Source organism: Bos indicus x Bos taurus, chromosome 8 (genome assembly GCF_003369695.1).
Source record: "Bos indicus x Bos taurus breed Angus x Brahman F1 hybrid chromosome 8, Bos_hybrid_MaternalHap_v2.0, whole genome shotgun sequence".
NCBI lineage: Eukaryota > Metazoa > Chordata > Mammalia > Artiodactyla > Bovidae > Bos > Bos indicus x Bos taurus.
Window position 1 is genome coordinate 52,091,555 of NC_040083.1, and position 24,555 is coordinate 52,116,109.

General features: G+C 40.5%; 1 protein-coding gene across 2 annotated transcripts in view; it reads left to right on the forward strand.

Moving 5' to 3' along the window:
* The window catches only part of PCSK5 (proprotein convertase subtilisin/kexin type 5), a 519,637-nt gene that overhangs the window by 409,136 nt on the left and 85,946 nt on the right, over positions 1-24,555 (forward strand). For both annotated transcript variants that reach the window (XM_027549490.1, XM_027549491.1), the window contains 4 exons: positions 1,539-1,641; positions 10,239-10,375; positions 18,195-18,401; positions 19,725-19,793. In XM_027549490.1, the coding sequence (XP_027405291.1) occupies positions 1,539-1,641; positions 10,239-10,375; positions 18,195-18,401; positions 19,725-19,793 (516 nt within the window). The remainder of the gene's footprint in view (positions 1-1,538; positions 1,642-10,238; positions 10,376-18,194; positions 18,402-19,724; positions 19,794-24,555) is intronic.

The window sequence follows — 24,555 nt, forward strand, 5'->3', positions numbered from 1 at the left end:
GCTATGTAAAGGCAAATTCTAGTTGCCTCTTCATTTTCACTTCTGTGCTTTAGTGCTAGCAAGTGGAAGATTTATGTAAGTAAGGTCTGCCTTACCCAATTCTGCTAGTTCAGTAAAGCTATGGGGAAAGGCAGAGGGGTAGACTTCACTCCACTCCTCATCAGTAAAGTTCAAGTTTCCAGGGCTTTTTGCAAGATAACTGCAATAAATCAGGCTGTGAACCTTGGAGTTTGAGTTAGACCATTTGACTTAACCAGGGGCAAGTCTTGCCCCATCCCTCTTCTGGCTGGCTGGATCTCAAACCAACAACGCAACAGGCTTACAGGGCTGTGAAAGTTGGAAGTGAGGTAGAGGGGCAAGAGAAGTTGTGACTCGACTGAAATCTGAAACTATATTTCCTGAGTGTAATCAGTTTCCACATCATACAAACTGGGTCTTCGGATCTGACTGAGATATTTTTCCACTTTTTTTTTTTCTTTTTAAGACAATGACAATGTAGTGTGGATAAAGGGTTGAATTCAATGAATGGAGACCCATTATTGGATTATCACCAGCAATAAAGCTGGCTTCTCTTCACTGCCTTTGCCATGTGAAAAAATTTTTAAATGTCCCCAAATTTGTTAAACTTTTATGAAACGTTCATGTGGGAAGGCCTCATATGGGTTTTTCCTTGGGAAAGATGAACTTCTCTGGCTATCTCCTTATTGTTACTCTCTCAGGGTGAGATGCAGCTCACATCTGTCTAATGTCAGCCAAGATTTAATTGGCATTTCTGACTAGTAATCACAATCAACCCCTCACCCTGGAGCAGTGGAACAAGATCTGGGCAGGTCATGCCTGTGGCTTGACCTCAACCAGGATTATACCTGGGGTCTCTGTGGGCCAGGAGCCCTCAGGTTTTAACAGGAAAGTTAGTAGGAACTCAGTAAGGGGGTCCTGTAGGACACCCCACCCCAGCCTCTTTCTACTTATATAACACATATAACACTTATATAACACATCTATAACATGTTGACTAGATTCAGAATAATGTCACTGCCTCGTAACTTTCCGACGTTCTAACTTCTGGGACCCGTGGGAAAGTAATAGTTGTAACTATAAAGGAAATCAACTCTTAATATTCATTGGAAGGACTGGTGCTGAAGTTGAAGCTCCAATACTTTGGCCACCTGATGCGAAGAGCTGACTCATTGGGAAAGACTCTGATACTGGAAAGGATAGAAGGCAGGAGGAGAAGGGGACAACAAAGGATGAGACGGTTGGATGGCATCACTGACTCAATGGACATGAGTATGAGCAAACTCAGGGAGATAGTGAAGGACAGGGAAGCCTGGCATGCTGCAGTTCACAGCGTTGCAAAGAGTCGGACGTGACTTAGCAACTGAACAACAGCAATGTAAGGTCAGGATTTAGGACTGGTTGCTGAGTCATTCAATGTCTCTTCTCTCTGAATTGTCTCCACTGTTTTTTCATAGCCACAGAGGGATCTGGCTGCTCTCATGTAGAAATAAGATAAACAACTAGATTTTGTTCCCCAGGAGAATACGTCGATGAGCATGGCCACTGCCAGATCTGCGAAGCCTCGTGTATCCAGTGCCGAGGACCAACCCAGGAAGACTGCACAGGCTGCCCTGTCACGAGGTGAGTGACCTTTCTCAGTAGCTCCTGGGGTTGCAAGCTCATGAGAGGCAGGATGGAGAGAAGAGGTACTTACCACCTGGAGGCACCCCTTGAGCATACGAAAAAAAGAATCAGATTCCTTCCCCTGACATAGAAAACCACTGTGGTCTGGCCACAGCTCACTTCTGTTGCATCCTCTTGCCATGGTACCCCATAACCACCATAAGAATAGGTTCCCTGGACACTAGATAAGCCTTCTTATCAATGAAGGTGGTGATGGCTTTGATGCCTAGAATCTCATCCCTTTCTGCACACCCATCCTGCAACCATCATCTCCGTCTGCTGATAAAATATCTACTCACATTTCTAGAGTCAATTCAAGGGCGAACTGTTCTATGAAAGCATTTGTTACCTCTTTCCAATATTAAACCTCACCTTTATGTCCCCTATACTCTGTACAAACTTCCATAATTGCACTTGTGACATTTTAAGACACTGATTCACAAATCTATTTGTTAGACTGTAAGCCCCTTAAAATACTCATCTTTGTACCTCCATTATCTATCACAGTGCTAAGAAAATAGGCACTCAGTCAATGTTTGGTAACTGAACGAATGAGGAAATAGCAAATCTCTGAATGGGACAAGCATCTTTGCTAATCACTGAGAATCTCTAGTGAAGAGAGTTGGGAGCACACTGTATTTTTTAATCAATATTCCTCTATTAATAAATTCTAGTATGTAATATTTGTTGGTCTCATCACTGCTCTGATAAATGCAAAGGAAGCAGGGTCTCTCCCAAGATCAATATAATGAGGCTGCTCCAGTGGCAAGTAAATCTCTAGCATGGACATCCCCTCTGCCATGCACAAGAGTTATTTCTTCTTCTTTTCCAATTTGGATTCCTTTTATTTCTTTTTCTGCTCTGATTGCTGTGGCCAAAATTTCCAAAACTATGTTGAATAGTAATGGTGAAAGTGGGCACCCTTGTCTTGTTCCTGACTTTAGAGGAAATGCTTTCAATTTTTCACCATTGAGGATAATGTTTGCTGTGGGTTTGTCATATATAGCTTTTATTATGTTGAGGTATGTTCCTTCTATTCCTGCTTTCTGGAGAGCTTTTATCATAAATGGATGTTAAATTTTGTCAAAGGCTTTCTCTGCATCTATTGAGATAATCATATGACTTTTATTTTTCAATTTGTTAATGTGGTGTATTACATTGATTGATTTGTGGATATTGAAGAATCCTTGCATCCCTGGGATAAAGCCCACTTGGTCATGGTGTATGATCTTTTTAATTTGTTACTGGATTCTGATTGCTAGAATTTTGTTAAGGATTTTTGCATCTATGTTCATCAGTGATATTGGCCTGTAGTTTTCTTTTTTTGTGGGATCTTTGTCAGGTTTTGGTATTAGGGTGATGTTGGCCTCATAGAATGAGTTTGGAAGTTTACATGATCCTCTACATAGAAAACCCTAAAGAATCCACCAGCAAATTCCTAGAACTAATCAATGAATATAGTAAAGTTGCAGGATATAAAATCAACACACAGAAATCCCTTGCATTCCTATACACTAATAATGAGAAAACAGAGAAATTAAGGAAACAATTCCATTCACCATTGCAATGAAAAGAATAAAATACTTAGGAATATATCTACCTAAAGAAACTAAAGACCTATATATAGAAAACTATAAAACACTGGTCAAAGAAATCAAAGAGGACACTAATAGATGGAGAAATATACCATGTTCATGGATTGGAAGAATCAATATAGTGAAAATGAGTATAATACCCAAAGCAATTTATAGATTCAATGCAATGCCTATTAAGCTACCAACGGTATTCTTCACAGAGCTAGAACAAATAATTTCACAATTTGTATGGAAATACAAAAAACCTTGAATAGGCAAAGCAATCTTGAGAAAGAAGAATGGAACTGGAGGAATCAACCTGCCTGACTTCAGGCTCTACTACAAAGCCACAGTCATCAAGACAGTATGGTACTGGCACAAAGACAGAAATATAGATCAATGAAACAAAATAGAAAGCCCAGAGATAAATCCACGCACATATGGACACCTTATCTTTGACAAAGGAGGCAAGAATATACAATGGATTAAAGACAGTCTCTTCAACAAGTGGTGCTGGGAAAACTGGTCAACCACTTGTAAAAGAATGAAACTAGAACACTTTCTAACACCATGCACAAAAATAAACTCAAAATGGATTAAAGATCTAAACGTAAGACCAGAAACTATAAAACTCCTAGAGGTGAACATAGGCAAAACACTCTCTGACATACATCACAGCAGGATCCTCTATGACCCACCTCCCAGAATATTGGAAATAAAAGCAAAAATAAACCAAATGGGACCTAATTAAACTTAAAAGCTTCTGCACAACAAAGGAAAGTATAAGCAAAGTGAAAAGATAGCCTTCAGAATGGGAGAAAATAATAGCAAATGAAGCAACTGACAAACAACTAATCTCAAAAATATACAAGCAACTCCTACAGCTCAATTCCAGAAAAATAAATGACCCAATCAAAAAATGGGCCAAAGAACTAAATAGACATTTCTCCAAAGAAGACATACAGATGGCTAACAAACACATGAAAAGATGCTCAACATCACTCATTATCAGAGAAATGCAAATCAAAACCACTATGAGGTACCATTTCACACCAGTCAGAATGGCTGCGATCCAAAAGTCTACAAGCAATGAATGCTGGAGAGGGTGTGGAGAAAAGGGAACCCTCTTACACTGTTGGTGGGAATGCAAACTAGTACAGCCACTGTGGAGAACAGTGTGGAGATTCCTTTAAAACCTGGAAATAGAACTGCCTTATGATCCAGCAATCCCACTGCTGGGCATACACACTAAGGAAACCAGAATGGAAAGAGACACGTGTACCCCAATGTTCACTGCAACACTGTTTATAATAGCCAGGACATGGAAGCAACCTAGATGTCCATCAGCAGATGAATGGATAAGAAAGCTGTGGTACATATACACAATGGAGTATTACTCAGCCATTAAAAAGAATACATTTGAATCAGTTCTAATGAGGTGGATGAAACTGGAGCCTATTATACAGAGTGAAGTAAGCCAGAAAGAAAAACACCATTACACTATACTAACGCATATATATGGAATTTAAAAAGATGGTAACAATAACCCTGTGTACGAGACAGCAAAAGAGACACTGATGTATAGAACAGTCTTTTGGACTCTGTGGGAGAGGGAGAGGGTGGGATGATTTGGAGAATGGCATTGAAACATGTATAATATCATATGTGAAACGAGTTGCCAGTCCAGGTTCAATGCATGATACTGGATGCTTGGGGCTGGTGCACTGGGATGACTCAGAGGGATGGTATGGGGAGGGAGGAGGGTTCAGGATGGGGAACACATGTATACCTGTGGTGGATTCATTTTGACATATGGCAAAACCAATACAATATTGTAAAGTTAAAAAATAAAATAAAATAAAAATTAAAATTAAAAAAAAGTTATTTCATCTAATTCTTTATCTGGACTCTAATACCCTGAGCATAAACTGTTGTGTATTTGTCTCTTTATTCTCTAGTGATCAGCACACAGTAATAAATCAATAAATATATGTTTTACCAAACCTGATAAAGTATATAACTAACATCATGAGCTTGGCTCTCCAATTAACTCCCTCAGAAAGAAGAAAAGAAAGAGGGAGGGAGGGAGGGAGGGAAAGAAGGAGAGAGGGAGGGAGGAAAAGAAAGAAAAGGGGGAGAAAGAAAGAAAGAAAGGAGGGAAGGAGGTAAAGAAGGAAACAAAAGAAGTGTCTTACTAGGAATTCTTAATGCTGTGATAACATTTTCTAAATGTCTCTTTAAGATACCTATGACTCTTGAATTTGTGTTAAGTCAGCTTTGAGGCATATTATTAGACACAGACACCATTTTGAAAATACATTCTGTTTCTCCTGTTTCTCCTTTAAGTCCTCACCATATCAACAATCAAACCCTACACCATGTTTGAACATCTTTGAACTAAGGGAACTTGTTAGTATTTGTTTAATAAGGCAGCTACCATCATCCAGTGTACACTGCAGAAGTCATGACTGTCCCAGGCTCACCAGGAGTGAAAAAAAGTTCAACTACCATCAATGGCCATTTTTAAAAGTCTAAGCTCATTGGTACAAGATCAGAGGTCTCCTGGGCCATGTGGATAGTCTGGCTTCAGCAGCCCATGGTTTAGCTTTTGAAGACAGAAAAGCAAGTGTGTAGATCTCAGAAACTATTTTGAAAAATATAGTCATTGACTTGTTTGTTCTCAAAAGGGCAGCAAGGTATTTTCTTTAGGTGTTCTCCAAAGTATTTCCTTTACTGGAATCAGGTCTATTCAAGGCAATCTTCAGCACCTGCTTTATGTCCAGTTTTGAGTTAGGTGCAAACTCCATTTTTTTTTTAATAGGTGACTTGGGGGTGGTGGGTCAAAGTCAAGGGCTGATGCACTCAGGGACCAGAACACTGGGACAGCTTTTACACCCTAGGCCTGAAGCAAAACCTGTAGCCTTAGAAGAAAAGAGGCTTGATAGAAACTGGAGCTGGAGGGGACATAACCACTCCAGAAACATGCAAGGAGGAACCTAAGCTGTGGCTCCAGAAGGAATAATTACCATAACCTCTCTCCTCCCATCCTCAGATCTCCTGCTGGTGTTTCCTTTCTTTGTCTGAAACATCTGAATCCCAAAGGAAAACACCACCTACAAGTGAGGAAAGTGAGCTTAGGAATGCAGTCTCTAGTGGGCACTAGTAGGCACAGCAGGCCAGAGACTGGCAGAAAATGGACATGGGGTAGCAGTAAGGTGGGGCAAACGGGACAAACAGGACTAAAGGGCCCTCTGGGTTTCTTTCTAATCTTACGCTTTGGGAGGATCTCTAGTACTGACAGAATAAAGGTCATCCCTAAAGGAGTTTTTATCTGGGAAAGAAATGTTAACTTAGAGGTTTTCCTAATATGAGAGAGAAGAAAATCAGTGGGAATGTAGGTGAAATAAGATTGCGCATGTGCTGATAATTGGTGAAGCTGAAAGATGAGTACCTGAGTGGTGGTGGGGGTGGTGGTTTCTGTTATGTATTGTTTATTTTACATGTTTAAGTTTTTCCATAATAAAAATTTTTTAAATCATTTAACTCTGAAGTTGTTTCACAGGAAATTGAAAAGCCCTTTCTTTATCTTCTAGTTTTCCCTTTGGTGGTGGTGGCAGTTTAGTCACTTGTTGAGTCTGACTTTTGTGACCCCAGGGACCATATACAGCCCACCAGGATCCTCTGTCCATGGGATTTCCCAGGCAAGAATACTGGACTGGGTTGCCATTACATTTTCTACAAACCTTTGGGTTTATTTTGCTCCTTCGAGATGATTTAAAACTTGGGGTACAGTCTTTGTCACGGCTATATAACATGTATCAGGTTGGCCAAAATGTTTGTCTGGGTTTTTCCATAATATTGTATGGAAAAATCCGAATGAACTTTCTGCCCAATTCAATCGCTCTATAATGTCATGGTCCTCACTGCCCAAGATAATTTCCCAACCCAGTCCTGAGGAATTGCAGAGCCCATGAACTAATTAAAAACACGTAAAAGTTTTCTGACCCACCCTCAAATGTTTTATTTGATCTGTTTCGAGAACTCAGGGGGAAAAAACCCTTTTGTCAGATTTAATTCTGTTACAACATTACCAAGAAATTACAGTAAATACTCTTGTGACGGTTTTAGTTAGGCAAACCAACAGTCAACAGGGAGGTCCAGCTAACCCTAACTTGCATCTTTTCTGTTTCAGTTCACTTCTCTCTCTCTCTCTCTCTACACACACACACACTGGGGTCTCTGGAAAATTTAGTGCCAATGTTGAGAACTTCACCTCCAGCAGCTCTTCCAGCATTTGGTTTTACACCTTCTTCCTTTCCATGAGGCCTGTGGGACTCAGAATGGTTCACTGCTAATGAAAGGGCCAAGAGCATATGTGACCTGGGGACAGTAGGGCTTCCCCAAGTACAGATAAGCTTGCTTGAGTATCTCAGAAATCCACAAACTGGATGACTGGTGTCCCAGAGATGGCTGGAGTTGGCTTTAAAGAAAATTTTCATCAGCCCCATGAAGCCCAGACTAAGATAATCTCTTTTCCTCCACTAGGGGAGATCTGTTGGTATCTGTGGGAATCTGTGTCACTTGAGATGGGACTTTTCTTCAAGTTCCTTAACAATTTTTCTTAAGGAAGTTGGGGTGGGGGAGTTTGCAGGAGATGATGTAATTCCGTCCTTCACTCAAACACAACTAGTTTCCTTATCATTCAATCTTTATAAAGAATTATGTTCTTACAAAAACTGCGTATGTCACGTGTGCTTTCTTCAAGGTAGGGATAGAGGGAGGTGGCTTAAAGCACAATTATTTGCTTAGGGCTGTCTTAAACTCAGGCTCTCAAGTAAATGCAGACAGCCCTTCCCCTACATCAACATGGCAGCACTACACACTTTGCTTCACTGCCACACCCACTCAAGTTTCTGAACGGTTTTAAAAGGTTCCAACCGTTGACAGTATTAGATCACTCTCTCAAGAGAAATAATTGCCCCCAAAACCAATCTGTCATCTCTTCCCACAACAAATAAAATGATGATGTGCTTTCCATCTTTTTCTTAATTTAGCAAGAAAATGAACCTTCACAAATAAACATGCCCCATTCTCCTTCTTAGTGAAGAACAGAGTAGTTCACTTGTTTAAAAACCTCAGAAAGCTCTTATATAGTTTTTTCATAAAGGGAGGTTTTTCTCATGTTTCTTTTTTTTTAACTAGCCACATCCAAATTATTCCTTGACAAATCCTCTAGCTCAGAGACCACAGCCAGGGTGGGGTCAGGATTTCCCAGCTAGCATTAGTGCCATCAGCTGAACGTCTGGCGTAAGAGCACAGGCTTCCCATTCCAGGTTGTGGTGCGGGAGATCTGTTCTGACGTGGACAGCCAGATGTGTGTGCGTGTCTTTTTTAGGGCTGGGACTCCACACACTGCAGTGGCCAAAAGTATTATTCACGCCATTGTGCTGGGTAGGGTGACCAGAACCTGAGGGGCTGAGGATCCAAGAACAAGGCGACCTTCTTGTGTGGTTGGCCTGAATTCCATTCCGTTTCCAAGCAGATGCAAATGACACAGACTTTCAGGGATGAGGTGGAAGATTGCAAGCAACACATACTCAGGATGCCTTGTCCCCACCCCAGTTTCCACCAAACCCAGGATTGAAATGCCAGTCCTCCATGTAGGGCTGATTCCAGCTATGGAAACAGAAGAAGTCTGACAAACCAATGCCACCCCAGGAATGAGCTGTGACATCATTCTGGGTGGAGAGAGGAAGAACCCCTAGCAGTGTTTGCAGGCCTTCAGCTCTCCCAGACATGGATACCAGCATCACGCCCCCGGGGAGCACGTGTGTGCTACTACTCGGTCACCCTCAGGACTGACACAGTGACCACTGCTCTAAGGAAGATCTCTGAGACACTGGTTTGCACCACCTGTACGACTTACGTAGGAGTCATTTAGCAAGTTCCACAGTAACCTAGACCACCAGTTTTTTGAGAAGTTTTCAAAGTAAATTCCCTAGACCAGCACCATGAGTACAATCCAAGAACTTGTCAAAAATGCAGATTCTTGGCTCTCTCCCCCAAGGCACGACTGAATCTGAAACTCTGGGGTTGGAGCTCCCCAGCTCACTTCATCCATTTACATTATTCATCCGACTTGCACTTAGACATTGTGTATTTTTTTCTGAGCAAAATCTTAGACACTGTGTATTTTTTTTTTCTGAGCAAAATTCTTGGATACAATTTACTTCATCACATGGGATTACTTTGCAAGGGAAAGAAGAAAGAAAACTTTGAAAATATTAACCATGACATTATGATATATATATATACTGCATTGTATAAAACCAAAGGTTTTAGAAGCCCACATACTAACTTATCTGTGGTGCCCTTGTAGGTGATGGCAAACATGGTCAGAAAATAGAGACTGTGGTACCCTATACACCAGGAAACACTTGCAAAAATGACACCCCAAATCAGAGTTCATTGATTACTCGCCATATGTGTAGGTCAAGTTTATAAGTAGCACCTAAACTACAGGATGGTGCTTCTTCAAGAGCCCTTGGACTTGACGTTTCCTTGCAAAGTGTGGGCACACTGATAACTAAAGAAAGATACTTTCTCCAAAGCCTCTGGATTCAAAGACCACTAAAGTGCCTTGAAAGTTCAAAGACCCCCATCTCAGTGTTGACTGGGTTTGGCTAGAGCCTACCATGCAGGTTTAATCCCCAGGGCACTGGTTAATTTATTTGAAACCAGAATCAAGATTACATCCACAGCCGGTTCCTGGCATGCCTGCTGTTGGGTCCAAATCTTTGGCCAAGGATGGGTACGTGACTAATGCTCCCCATGTTCTAAGATGATCAGTCCCAGGCATCACCCTTGTTTCTGGAACAATGAAACCAAGTCTGTGCAGAAAAACACAAACACCACATGTTCTAATACTTAATGCCATCCCACAAAGCCACCCTTACAAACTAAACGTCTGCTTGCCTCTAGGGTTTTGGATGATGGCCGCTGTGTTTTGAACTGCTCCTTGGGCAAATTTGAATTCAGGAACCAATGTCATCCATGTCACTTCACCTGCCAAGAATGCCAAGGAGATGAGCCTTCCAACTGTACCTCCTGTGGAGTAGGTAAGGGGGTCTGGTTGCTCATTTCTTCCCCTTTCTTCAACTTGCTCTCCCACTGGACATTACTTTGTTTGACTCAGAAGCCTCATCTCTGGGGAAGAGGCAGGTGAGATTAGACAGCTGTTCATTAAAGAATGTGTACAACCTTGAAGTGTCTGCATATTGTCAGAACATAAGTTCACAATGCTAGAGACACAGACCTGCTTCCCCTGAGGAGGTGAGAGGGAAGCTAAGAGATGTTTTTCCAGAGAAGGAGAAAGTAAGGGCATGCAAACATGATGACAGGCACGAGCTAGACAGCAAAGCTAAGCTTCACTGAAGTGAAAGTGAAAAGCTAGGAAATTAAGACAGACACATTCAGTCTTCAGGAGAAACAGCCTAAGAGAGGCTGTGTCAGGGTCCCTGCAGCCCTGAGTGACGCCATTTAGAAGCTATCAGAGCCCTGTGGGATGGCAGGGTAATCTTTTCCAAACACAAATATGACCTTTACTGTCCCAGACCTTCACAATTCTAAAGTTTCTGCTGTCAATAAATTATATTCTATGATCACTCTGGTCCTCTGCAGTTTGACCCTTGACTACTCTCTAGCCTCCCTACATACTCTGTCCCCAAATTTGACTTCATGAGGGACTGATTTCTATTTTATATAATTAAATTTACTTATCTTTAATTGAAGGATAATTGCTTTACAATACTGTGTTGGTTTCTGCCAAACATCAGTATAAATCAGCCATAGGTATATCTATGTCCCCTCCCTCCTTGAACCTCCCTCCCAACTTCTTCCCCACTCTAGGTTGTTACAGAGCTCTGGTTCGAGTTCCCCGAGTCATACAACAAATTCCCACTGGCTATCTATTTTACATATGTTAATGAATATGTTTCCATGTTACTCTCTCCATTCATTCCACTTTCTCCTTCCTCCCACTCCCCATATCCATAAGTCTGTTCTCTATGTCTGAGTGTCCACTGCTGTCCTTCAAATAGGTCCAGGGACTGATTTATATTTTATTTGCCCTACACTTTAAAAATTTGAATGAAATTGGGAAATTAAAAAAATTTTTTCTCTTGAAAACCTGGAAGATTTGGCAACACTGTGTCTTCTGGTCCTCAAATGGTTGACTAGAGACCTCCAGGCTGCTCTCCATTTGCCATAGTCCCCACCCCTCCCAGCTGTCTCACTGATCCTGAGGCTGTCAGTTACCATCATCACGACATTTACATGGTTTTACTGGTGGGAAAGAATTATTTAGCTTTATTCTTGCTTGTCATAAAACAAAGAAAAATGAAGAATAAATCAATAGTATCATGCATTTGCAGAAAAATGAGGGAAAACACATATCTTTGTGTAAATTAAAATGATTTCTTTGTATTTGTAAACAAAGTATATCTGTTCAATTTTACCTCTACCCTGCTTATTCTGTTTCCTTCCTCACCTATAAGATGGTGATCGTGGCTGCCTCCTTTAGGATTATTATGAAAATGAAATGAGATAAAATAATAAAGCACTTAGAACAAGGTGAACTGCACAGGAAGCACACAAAAAATATTAATAATGATTATTATTACTACTACTGTTATTGTTTGTACCCACTTACTTCTATGGGTATTTCAGTCTCTAGCTGAGTTAGGTTTCTGTACAGCAGAAATTAAACACAACTTTTTTGTTTTTTTTAACATTTGTTAATATCACCACTGATCTCATCAGAAAAGTTTTTGAGGACTGAAGAACTGTCAGGCTCAAAAGTGCATACAATAAACCCAACATTTAAATCAACTAGACTTCAATAAAACATTTTTAAATGTATTGTGCCACTCTTGTGTATAAGTTACTCTACATCGGTGCCTTGGAAGATACAGTAAATGATAGCATGATACTCACATTCAAGTTAACAATCTAACAAACAGGTTTGTCCTCGTGTATTATAAAATGAGAAGATATTAGATAAAGACTGAATGAATGGCAGTAACCCTACCACATGTCACTAAGTTCAGCTGTAGTGAGCAAAAGAGGCTTCCTGAAGAGGGGATGGTTGGGCAGATTCTGATTAGCAAGGTTTTCTGCCTGTTAAGAGTGCTATATCCCAAGTCCATGTATTAGGGCAGCTAATCCATGATGCAGTGCTACAGAAGATAGATGATGGAATGGATGCAGTTCTGTATCAAGAGGCTTTATTCAAAGGCTGAAATTCCTCTGTCTAGGGAGCCCCATCCACACACATAAGCCTCTCCCAACTCTTTGCAGAAACTTCACCTCTTGCTGAATTGTAACTTTGTTAAAGTTAGGTCTGAATCCTTTTGGAAAGGCAGAAGGCTAGCTCTATTGGTGAAAATTCACTCTAGACTCTCACCCCAGTTTATCCTCTACTAAACTGAACCCTAAGCTAAATTCTACCAATTATACAGTAGCTGCAGTAAGCAAAATGTTGAAGTAAACTTTATAAAGTTTACTTTCAGAGTCCTCAGCCTTTCCTTCTTCCTTCCCAGCAATCCTGTTCCCATCCTGCCTGCAACCTTCAACCTTCTTTACCTCTGGCAAACATCCAATGACTTCACATTGGTCCACCCTCCCTTCTAACAGAATCAGCTGCCAAGAAATACTCTGAAAACAATTAATTACTCTTCAGTATAAATGAAAGCCAACCTGAACCTCTCTGGGAGTTCTTTGCTTTTTAACTTTTGTCTCACATTGCCACATGAAAGGATTTGGCACCTAACAAAAATATCAGCCCTTCTACTATCAGAACCAACTTCTCCTACATATCATTACAGGAACTTAAATTCTGAGATTCTGGGCAAGTAGCCAAAATTTTATGTATGATATGCAAATCACTGAGGTATCCAAATTATCACCCAAGGCTAAGTGAGCTGCCATGCTGTCAAGCTATTAGAAATATGATCAAATCTTGGCATAATCCTGACCCAAGCAGGTGGGGAAAGCCTGCCATTTTTAAGGTGCCTAAGTGACTTCCTTTTGCACAGTCCATGTATTTTAAACAAGACCCTTTAAATCTCTGTCCTTTAAGCCCAAAGTATAATACCCAAAGGGGTTCAAATAACAAAGCCATATCTGAACAACCAAAATGGAATTGAATAACATTTCTTCTAATATCTGAAATCATCATCATTCATTTTTAAGATTTTTGATCCAGTTGGATATGTTTGAAAAACAGGAATGTTGATAAATATGAATTCACTCACTCATTCATTCAATCATTCAATAAATATATATTTAAAACTCATAACCATATGCCAAGCTGTTCCCAAGCCTCTGGATCCTGAGTTGACATCAAGGGAAGGTGTAGGGGGTGGACAGGAGGGTGGAGGATAGGGTGGGCTTGCCACTGTTGGCCTTCACATCTTACTACCTATGTGTGGGAAGGCTGGCACTCTGTAAAGCAGGATCTTTTCTCAATGAGTCATGGTGGACTGAAAAGAACACAGCTTGGAAAGTTGACCTTTGTGTGGTCTCTTGAGATTCCAGGTCCCACCAGATTAGGATTCTGTGCTCCAAACCTTGATCTGTAGCTGTAGAATCACCAAAGGCATGCTGCATCCTCCCAAACACTCCCTTCCTTTAGAGGATAATGTTCTTCCAGGTCGAACTTGGAAACTGCAAACACTTTTCTTTTTTAACTACCTCTTTGGAGGCTCTCTTTATATTCCTTGACCTATAAGGACCAGCAGACTTCTGGCATGAAAATGCCATCAGATAAAAAGGGCGCTTCAGAGTTCATAATTCAATGGTGTGGTTTTTAAATTGTATTTCAAATAGGACTTTAATTAAATAAGAAAATTACGTTAAATCTTTTTAAAGTGTCTAGCTTACAGGTTAAAGAAACACCTGATTGTTGGCAAATCTATGCGGTTCAATTTAATATTATTCTGACTTTTGGGTTTTGCACTTGTAACATGAGGTCAGCACTATCTTTAGAAATCTGGCAGCCTTGCTTCTCGAAGGTCAGTGGTTCAGGATCTTCATGTGGTATATCACATGATGAGCAAGCTCTAGACCCAGTTGTTTTAGGGAACACAGGTATTTCAAAACTAGAAGCACATGGGAGACCTGATTCACGGAAGACAGATGCCCTGGGCACATGCAGCACAAGTGAAAACTCCAGGAGGCCGGGGGTGGGAGGCAGAGGATTTCAGGTGCATCTACATTAATTGTGTGCATTTAAGTGTGTGATTAGAACTGATTAGAATCCTTTTGCATTGATCATGATAGTTTGCATCCATTTCTCCAGTGGCAACATTGGATTGGCAACAGTATGAAAAGGCAAAATGATATGATACTGAAAGAGGAACTCCCCAGGCCAGTAGGTGCCTAATATGCTACTGGAGATCAGTGGAGAAATAACTCCAGAAAGAATGAAGGGATGGAGCCAAAGCAAAAACAATTCCCAGTTGTGGATGTGACTGGTGATAGAAGCAAGGTCTAATGCTGTAAAGAGCAATATTGCATAGGAACCTGGAACGTCAGGTCAATGAATCAAGGCAAATTGGAAGTGATCAAACAGGAGATGGCAAGAGTGAACGTTGACATTCTAGGAATCAGCAAACTAAAATGGACTGGAATGGGTGATTTTAACTCAGATGACCATTATATCTACTACTGCGGGCAGGAATCCCTTAGAAGAAATGGAGTAGCCATCATGGTCAACAAAAGAGTCTGAAATGCAGTACTTGGATGCAATCTCAAAAACGACAGAATGATCTCTGTTTGTTTCCAAGGCAAACCATTCAATATCACAGTAATCCAAGTCAAGGCCCCAACCAGTAATGCTGAAGAAGCTGAAGTTGAAAGGTTCTATGAAGACCTACAAGATCTTTTAGAACTAACACCCAAAAAAGATGTCCTTTTCATTATAGGGGACTGGAATGTAAAAGTAGGAAGTCAAGAAACACCTGGAGTAACAGGCAAATTTGGCCTTGGAATACAGAATGAAGCAGGGCAAAGGCTAATAGAGTTTCGCCAAGAGAACACATTGGTCATAGCAAACACCCTTTTCCAACAACACAAGAGAAGACTTTACACATGGACATCATCAGATGGTCAACAACGAAATCAGATTGATTATATTCTTTGCAGCCAAAGATGGAGAAGCTCCATACATTCAACAAAAACAAGACTAGGAGCTGACTGTGGCTCAGATCATGAACTCCTTATTGCCAAATTCAGACTGAAATTGAAGAAAGTAGAGAAAACCACTAGACCATTCAGGTATGACCTAAATCAAATCCCTTATGATTATACAGTGGAAGTGAGAAATAGATTTAAGGGACTAGATCTGATAGATAGAGTACCTGATGAACTATGGACTGAGGTTCGTGACACTGTACAGGTGACAAGTATGAAGACCATCCCCAAGAAAAAGAAATGCAAAAAAGCAAAATGGCTGTCTGGGGAGGCCTTACAAATAGCTGTGAAAAAAAGAGAAATGAAAAGCAAAGGAGAAAAGGAAAGATATAAGCATCTGAATGCAGAGTTCCAAAGAATAGCAGGAAGAGATAAGAAAGCCTTCCTCAGCTATCAATGCAAAGAAATAGAGGAAAACAATAGAATGGGAAAGACTAGAGATCTCTTCAAGAAAATTAGAGATACCAAGGGAACATTTCATGCAAAGATGGGCTTGATAAAGGACAGAAATGGTATGGACCTAACAGAAGCAGAAGATATTAGGAAGAGGTGGCAAGAATACACTGAAGAACTGTACAAAAAAGAGCTTCACAACCCAGATAATCATGATGGTGTGATCACTCACCTAGAGCCAGACATCCTGGAATGTGAAGTCAAGTGGGCCTTAGAAAGCATCACTATGATCAAAGCTAGTGGAGGTGATGGAACTCCAGTTGAGCTATTTCAAATCCTAAAAGATGATGCTGTGAAAGTGCTGCACTCCATATGCCAGCAAATTTGGAAAACTCAGCAGTGGCCACAGGACTGGAAAAGGTCAGTTTTCATTCCAATCCCAAAGAAAGGCAATGCCAAAGAATGTTCAAACTACCACACAATTGCACTCATCTCACACGCTAGTAAAGTAATGCTCAAAATTCTCCAAGCCAGGCTTCAGCAATACGTGAACTGTGAACTTCCAGATGTTCTAGCTGGTTTTAGAAAAGGCAGAGGAACAAGAGATCAAATTGCCAACATCCGTTGGATCATCAAAAAGCAAGAGAGTTCCAGAAAAACATCTATTTCTGCTTTAATGACTATGCCAAAGCCTTTGACTGTGTGGATCACAATCAACTGTGGAAAATTCTGAAAGAGATGGGAATACCAGACCACCTGACCTGCCTCTTGAGAAACCTGTCTACAGGTCAGGAAGCAACAGTTAGAACTGGACATGGGACAACAGACTGGTTCCAAATAGGGAAAGGAGTATGTCAAGGCTGTATATTGTCACCCTGCTTATTTAACTTCTATGCAGAGTACATCATGAGAAACGCTGGGCTGGAAGAAGCACAAGCTGGAATCAAGATTGCCAGGAGAAATATCAATAACCTCAGATATGCAGATGACACCACCCTTATGCCAGAAAATGAAGAGGAACTAAAAAGCCTCTTGATGAAAGTGAAAGAGTGAAAAAGCTGGCTTAAACTCAACATTCAGAAAATGAAGATCATGGCATCCGGTCCCACCACTTCATGGGAAATAGATGGGGAAACAGTGGAAACAGTGTCAGACTTTATTTTTCTGGGCTCCAAAATCACTGCAGATGGTTACTGCAGCCATGAAATTAAAAGACACTTACTCCTTGGAAAGAAAGTTATGACCAACCTAGACAGCATATTCAAAAGCAGAGACATTACTTTGCCAACAAAGGTCCGTCTAGTCAAGGCTATGGTTTTTCCAGTAGTCATGGATGGACGTGAGAGTGGAACTATGAAGAAAGCTGAGCACAGAAGAATTGATGCTTTTGAACTGTGGTGTTGGAGAAGACTCTTGAGAGTCCCTTGGACTGCAAGGAGATCCAACCAGTCCATTCTAAAGGAGATCAGCCCTGGGTGTTCTTTGGAAGGAATGGTGCTAAAGCTGAAACTCCAGTACTTTGGCCACCTCATGCAAAGAGTTGACTCACTGGAAAAGACCCTGATGCTGGGAGGGATTGGGGGCAGGAGGAGAAGGGGACGACAGAGGATGAGATGGCTGGATGGCATCACCAACTCAATGGGCATGAGTTGAGTGAACTCCAGGAGTTGGTGATGGACAGGGAGGCCTGGCGTGCTGCAATTAATGGGGTCGCAAAGAGTTGGACACGACTGAGCGACTGAACTGAACTGAACTGAACTGAACATTGGATTCTCCACAGGAGAAAATTCCCAGTCTCATACTGGGGGTACTGTTGATTCTTTCCTTGTAGAGTCCAATGTTGACAGGACTTCCAGAAATTCATGCAAAGGAGTCAAAGAGGGGTGTTTGTTTGAGAGCTTCAATAGGCTGTCAATACAGGAGTTGGTAGTTGTGCAAAAATTCAGTCCTTAGACAATTAAGACAAGCATGTGATTTTGATAACAGAATTCAAAATCATTCTAAAAGATTGCACTATCATAGAAATGCATCAAGCACTTGTTTATTCTCATGGGATCTTTATAGTCACCAACTCTGAGAGCTTCCACTGATACCAAAAGGAGTTCAAGGAAATCTTTTTAACTAAAAGTTCAAAGATACTGCATTTTTCATTCAATCCATTCTTATCTCCTTGATCTTCTGGGAGTAAAAGCACTTGGTCACATCATTTAAACAAAATGTCTTCAGCTATTGTTATCTTCATAGCTAATTTTGTACATTTTCCCTCTTTTCATTTTGCTCCTTTCTCTTTAGATAAGCATGGCCAAGAGCGGTTCCTGTACTGGGGGGAGTGTCGAGAGAGCTGCCCCCCAGGCTACTACCCTGAGGAGGGCCACACCTGCCAGCCCTGCCCAGACAACTGTGAGCTCTGTCACAGCACACACGTCTGCACACGATGTGTGCGCGGCTACTTCATGGTGCCCTCCAATCACACCTGCCAGAAGTTAGAATGTGGACAAGGTAAAGCTGCCTTGGAGCCAATGCAGGCAAAAGGGGCTGTACCCTGGATGCCCCAGAGACTTGAATATCTACCTGGTGCAATGGTCGCACCTGGATGATTTCTCACGACTCTACACCCCAAGTGGGGACAGTGATACCTACCCTGCTCTCTTTCCCCAAGCGTTTGCTTAGGCACAATCCAAGGACTAAGGAATGCAGCTAATCACATACATAGAAGGTGAACTCTAGTGGAGGGTATATGGGAAAGGTATAATGGAGAGAAAATCCGATTAGAATTCAAATGCCCGCCAACAATTTTCTCCTTCCCAATCACTAGTTATGAGACCCTGGGCAAAATCAATCTAATTTCTCCATGCCTTGGTTTCTTCATTTGTAAGAGGGAGAGCATAGCATGCTCTGTGCTTGCTTGCTGGCAGGAGCCAGTGAGAGTCAGCCTACTTAAAATGACCTGGAAATATAAAAATGATCTGGGGATATATGTGTTACTGTTATTGTTCAATTCCTATTTACACTGCAAGAAGGGAATTAAAAAACAGTACATTTTTTGCTCTTGTTCATGTAAAATGCTGCAGACTTTCTCTGCTGTATAAGAATTATGCCTGGTCTGGTGCTGAAGGAGTTTTAGCACATTTCTAGAATAATGAAGACCTCTTTCTTTTTCCTTCTTAATGCTTACTAAGGTTGTGTGTGTGTGCTAAGTCACTTCAGTCATGTCCAACTCTTTGCAACCCTATGGACTGTACCCCACTAGGCTCCTCTGTTCATGGGATTTTCCAAGCAAGAATACTGGAGTGGGCTGCCATGCTCTCCTCCAGATGATCTTCCCAACCCAGGGATCAAACCTGCATCTTAAGTCTACTGCATTGCAAGGCGGGTTCTCTACCACTAGTGTCATCTGGGAAGTCCTACTAAGGTAGTATAGAATTTAAAACTTTTTAAAAAGTATTTACGACAACAGACATAAGGAGACAGAGCTTCATCATTTTATATACCCAACCACATTTTCAAAACAGAACTTACTTCTTTAATAGATACAGCACACCAACTTGACTTCAAAACTAGTTGCATGGCATACAGTCTAACTCTGTTCTATTTATACCCGATCAAGCTAATCCAATCTACTAAATATTAAATTAATAGAAGGAGATAAAAAATGTGGGTGACATACTTATCTCCAAAGCATGATTTGGGGTTTCCTAACTGCTCTACAATTTGCTTGAAAATAAGCTACACACCAACATATTTTTATAGCAATTATTTGTGTTTCCACTCAGTGAAAGTGAAGTGAAATTGTGCTTTTTTATTTCTCTTTATACTGTGTAGGTGAAATCCAAGACCCAGACTATGAAGAATGTGTGTCTTGTGAAGAAGGGTGTCTGGGGTGCAGCCTAGGTATGTCATCTTCTCTTTTGCTTAGAGTTGAAACAACTGTGTCCTTCACACATCCTCTCCTGTCACCCCTTCAACAGGGACTCTTGTCATTGTTGTCATCATCAATATCCATTATGTAGGTTAACTCTGACACAAACGTGGTTACCGGGAGAGATACTCCCTTTTGAGGCAATGGATAGGTCCCTTGTCTTCATGAAACTCAACTTTAGGAAAGGACAATCACACAAGAAGGAAGTAGCATTTAGAGTCAAGAGATTTAAAGACAAAATAATAATTTTTTAGAAAGCAAAAACAGATCTAAACTAAGTAAGTAAAGTATTAAAATCTAAAAGATGAGCAATTCCCAGTGTTTCTTATGAAGAGACAAGAGGTGGTCTTTCTTGCAGGGAGCAAGGATAAATGTTTTGACAGTCTTGATTCCACTTTTTTGCCCATTTCAGACCATATTTGCCCATTCCCAGCTCATTTGCTCATTTTCCCAGCTAAATTTTGTGGTCTCTTTCTACACCTTTGCTACCATGTGTTGTGTGTCCATGCTGACATCTTTATGCATCATGGGCAGAGGGGTGTGTGCCTGTGTGTGAGTATGTTTGTGTGTGTGTGTACATGCATGTGCGTGTGTGTAAAATCTCAAACCTATGATTTTGACTCTTAATGTTTAAAGGGATGGATGAATGTGTGTGGACTTATTTAGGATCAGTGAGAATCTTGGCATGGGGGTGGGAACAGTGACAACCATGCATTGTACCCACCCCTCCCCTAGTTGATTCAGTTAAAGATGAAACTGAGCCATCTTCCCTGGGAAACAAATTCCACAGAAGACCCTAGCCATCTAGAGACTCAAAATCCAAAAGAATCAATCTGGAAAAAAAAAAAGAGATACCTTAGATAGTTTGATTCACTTTACAAAGTGCTGTTAAAAGACTACATTCACCCCTTTAAGAAACTTTAATTGTCTACTGTGTGCAGAGTGTTGGCCATGGCAGAGGGAATTCAAAGGCAGCATGACTGAGATTCTGCTGTAAGGACCCCTCTGGCTGCTGTAAGTGGCGCACCTGGAACCATGTCTTTTCCAAGTCAACCTGCCAGAGTAGAGAGAGCTACACAGTGCAGTAGGACTACAGGACAGGGAGGCATAGAGTGACGCAGAACAATCTGCTAATTTCTAATTTGAAAATTTCTCTTAATTTCTAAAATCTCTGAATGTTGGACCTTGTTTATTTTTGGACTGCCTGAGCTGAAATCAATCATCTTATTTCTGAAGCTTTCATTAATCTTTCCAATTGAATTCTTTTTTCTCATCTTTCCTTGTTTGCAGGCCAATGATCATACCTTTTACTGATGATTTGTGTAATATCTGGTGTGTACATATCTTTCTGCTCAGAGAGTAAACTATCAATACTTGCAAACAAACTCTGTGACTTATATACTCTGCTCCCACTAGAACCAGCAGCTTGTCTAAGGTATAATAAAAGCACAATAAATGTGCAAACCCTTGAGAGTTTCCCAAATTCAAAACAGAGATGCATGGCTCAGAACACAAAGGGATTTAGATATATTTTCTCTAGTCAAATTGTGTTCGTGGGCCTTTCTTCAGGCTGAAAACAGTATTTTACATAATACCATTTTATTCTAAGAGGATTTAATGCCAAATTCTTTGTTTTTCTAACCAATACCTTAAATGAAAATTTTAAATAAGATAAATCTACATAAGTGTCCTACATTATATCTCTTCATTAATTGAGAGGATGAGCAAATAGAATCATTTTTACACTTGACACTTAACTATAACCTAAGATTTGGGGCCCAAACTCACATTACCATTGACTTAATTATTGATTTTAGTCAAATTGTATAAGATCTCTTTACTTCCTTATCTTATCAGTAAAATAGAGGTTAATGTGCCTTTATCTTGGCTCAGAAATGGATGATGAAAACTGATTAATATCTGCTTACTAAAATAGTGGTAGTTCATACTCTTGGGGGGAAATATACATGAATTTGAAAATTTTTAAGTAACTGCAAAAAGAAAAAAAAAAAGACTATTTAAACTAAGTACCAATTAAGGGGATAAATATATGTACCAAGTGAATTTAGCAAAGCAGGAAACCCCCAGGCACCCAAGTGATTAAGGAAGGCTTCCAAGAAAATGGGACTTGACATAAGTCTTAAGAGTTTCCATGGAATTAAGACAGATAAAAGAACAGGGTTGCACCATGGAGGGGCTTTAGAACTAGACAACTGCAAGAAAAAAGGTTTGGAGGGAAGAATTTCTGCCATGGATTAGACACTGAGTGTACTAATTTTGCAGAAGGAACGTAAGACTATAAATACAAGGGAATAAGCAAAGAGAAGTTTAGAGAAGTGGATGAAAACCATAACTTGAATTCTGGACTCATAAGTTTAAAAGTATTCTGTGGCTAAAAGGGAATACTTGAAGTTCTTACAGGGGAAAAAATGCTTTTTAAAGAGGTGTTTTAAGAAGATTAATTTTGTAACTACGATAATTATTAATATGTTCAGGGTAGCTGACAGGGAGTGAGGCTGTAGACCGAGAAACCAGCTAGATGACTATTTCAGAATTCTGGGTACGAAGTAACAGGAACCAGAAAATTATGGAGAGAGAGACAGGTTTTAAAAATCACATGAAACAAATGGCCCTTAAGCATAAGAAAAGATGCTTCGGTCATTATGTGGGAAATGCAAATTAAAACTACTGTAACATACTATTTCTCCCCTATCAGATTGGCAAGATTTCAAAAGCTTATAACACTGTACATGCAAGGCTATAAGAAAGCAGTCTTACTTGTGACTGACGGTACAACTACTGTTGAAGAACAGCTGGAAGTACATAACACAATCACATATGAATTTATCCCTTGACCCCACGACACTGCTTCTAGGAATCTGTCCTGAGGATATGCATCCACAAACTCAAAACAGCATATTCGCAATGTTATTCACTGTGGTATTATTTGTGGTATAGTGTTAGTCACTCAGAAGTACCTGACTTTGAGACTCCATGAATTGTAGCCCACCAAGTTCCTCCGTTGATAGAATTCTCCAGGCAAGAATAACAGAGTGGGTTGCCATTCTTTTCTCCAGGGGATCTTCCTGACCCAAGGATCAAACCTGAGTCTCCTGCATTGCAGGCAAATTCTTTACCATTTGAGCCACCAGGGAAGCCTACATTTGTGGTATAAACATTTTATAAACTATTTTAAATGGCATAAATGCCTTTTTGTGGAAGAAATTCATTGAATCAACTAAAGGATACATACTAATGGAAACTGAATGAACTAATGGACACTGAATCAACTAAATGACATATACTCTTTTATGCACCCATAAAAGAGCAAACACTATATGAACTGATAGTGATTTTATGATATACTGTTAAGTGGAAGGCAAAGTACAAAAGAACGTACATAACATGCCATCTTTTTGGTAAGATAAGGCGGTTAAATAAGATATTTGTGTATATATATACATTTTTTTGGAGAAGGAAATGGAAACCCACTCCAGTGTTCATGCCTGGAGAACCCCATGGATGGAGAACGTGGTGGGCTGCAGCCCATGGGCTCACACAGAGTTGGACATGACTGAGGCGACTTAGTAGTAGTAGTATACATTTTTACTTAGTTTAAAATAAGAAACACAGAAAAGATAAATCAGAAACCAATGAAAATGCTTGTGCGTGTGTATGCTCAGTCATGTCCATTTCTTTGTGATCCCATGATGATAGCCCCCCAGGCTCCTCTGTCCATGGAATTTTCCAGGCAAGAATACTGGATTGGGTTGCCATTTCCCACGCCAGGGGATCTTCCTGACCCAGGGATCCAACCATGTCTCTTGTACCTCCTGCATTAGCAGGCAGATTCTTTACTATTCCATCACCTGAGAAGCCATGAAAATGCTTACCCATAGAGAAAAGGGTAAAGGGAATGGGAGTGAGACTTCTCTAAGTATACCTTTTTACATGCTCTTGATTTGAACCGTGTTACGTATTCATACAAATGACATAGTAATTAGTGTGAATGGGTTCCCACTGGCCAATTTGGGACAATTTGAACATAAAAAAAAATGATGATAAAGAATCTCAATTCAATTAATAAAAATCCAGGGGCTTCCCTGGTGGCTCAGTGGTAAAGAATCTGCCTGCCAATGCAGGAGACACAGGGTTCAATCCCTGGTCCAGGAAGATCCCATGTGCTGCAGAGCAAATAAGCCTGTACACCGCAACTACTGAGCCTGCGCTGACGTCCACATGCCCTGGAGCCCGTGCTCCACAACAAGAGAAGCCGCTGCAATAAGAAGCCCATGCACCACAACTAGAGAAAAGCTCAAGCAGCAACGAAGACCCAGTACAGCCAAAAATAAATAAATAAAAATCCATCCATCAAGAATGGTATTTTAAAAACAGCAATGAAGAGAAGGGAGGACAAAAATTGAATAAAGCAGAAAGCTCTTCTTTACAGTAAATTTTTACCTGGTATATATGCGAGAAAGTAATTAGAAAATTATCATTTTACACCCCCTACTGTACTGACTCAAGGGAGAACCATCAGTGGATGCTAAAGTTATTAGGTGGAAAATTGTTCTCAAACAGAATAATCACACAGATTCAAAGTACTTCCATAACTACTAGTTAATCATAATAGAGAGATTTGCTGGTTACCAACTTAACCCAGCTATTGCACTAAACATCACCATCGTTGGTTCCATATAACCTAACACCATGTGTCTCCTGATATGATACATT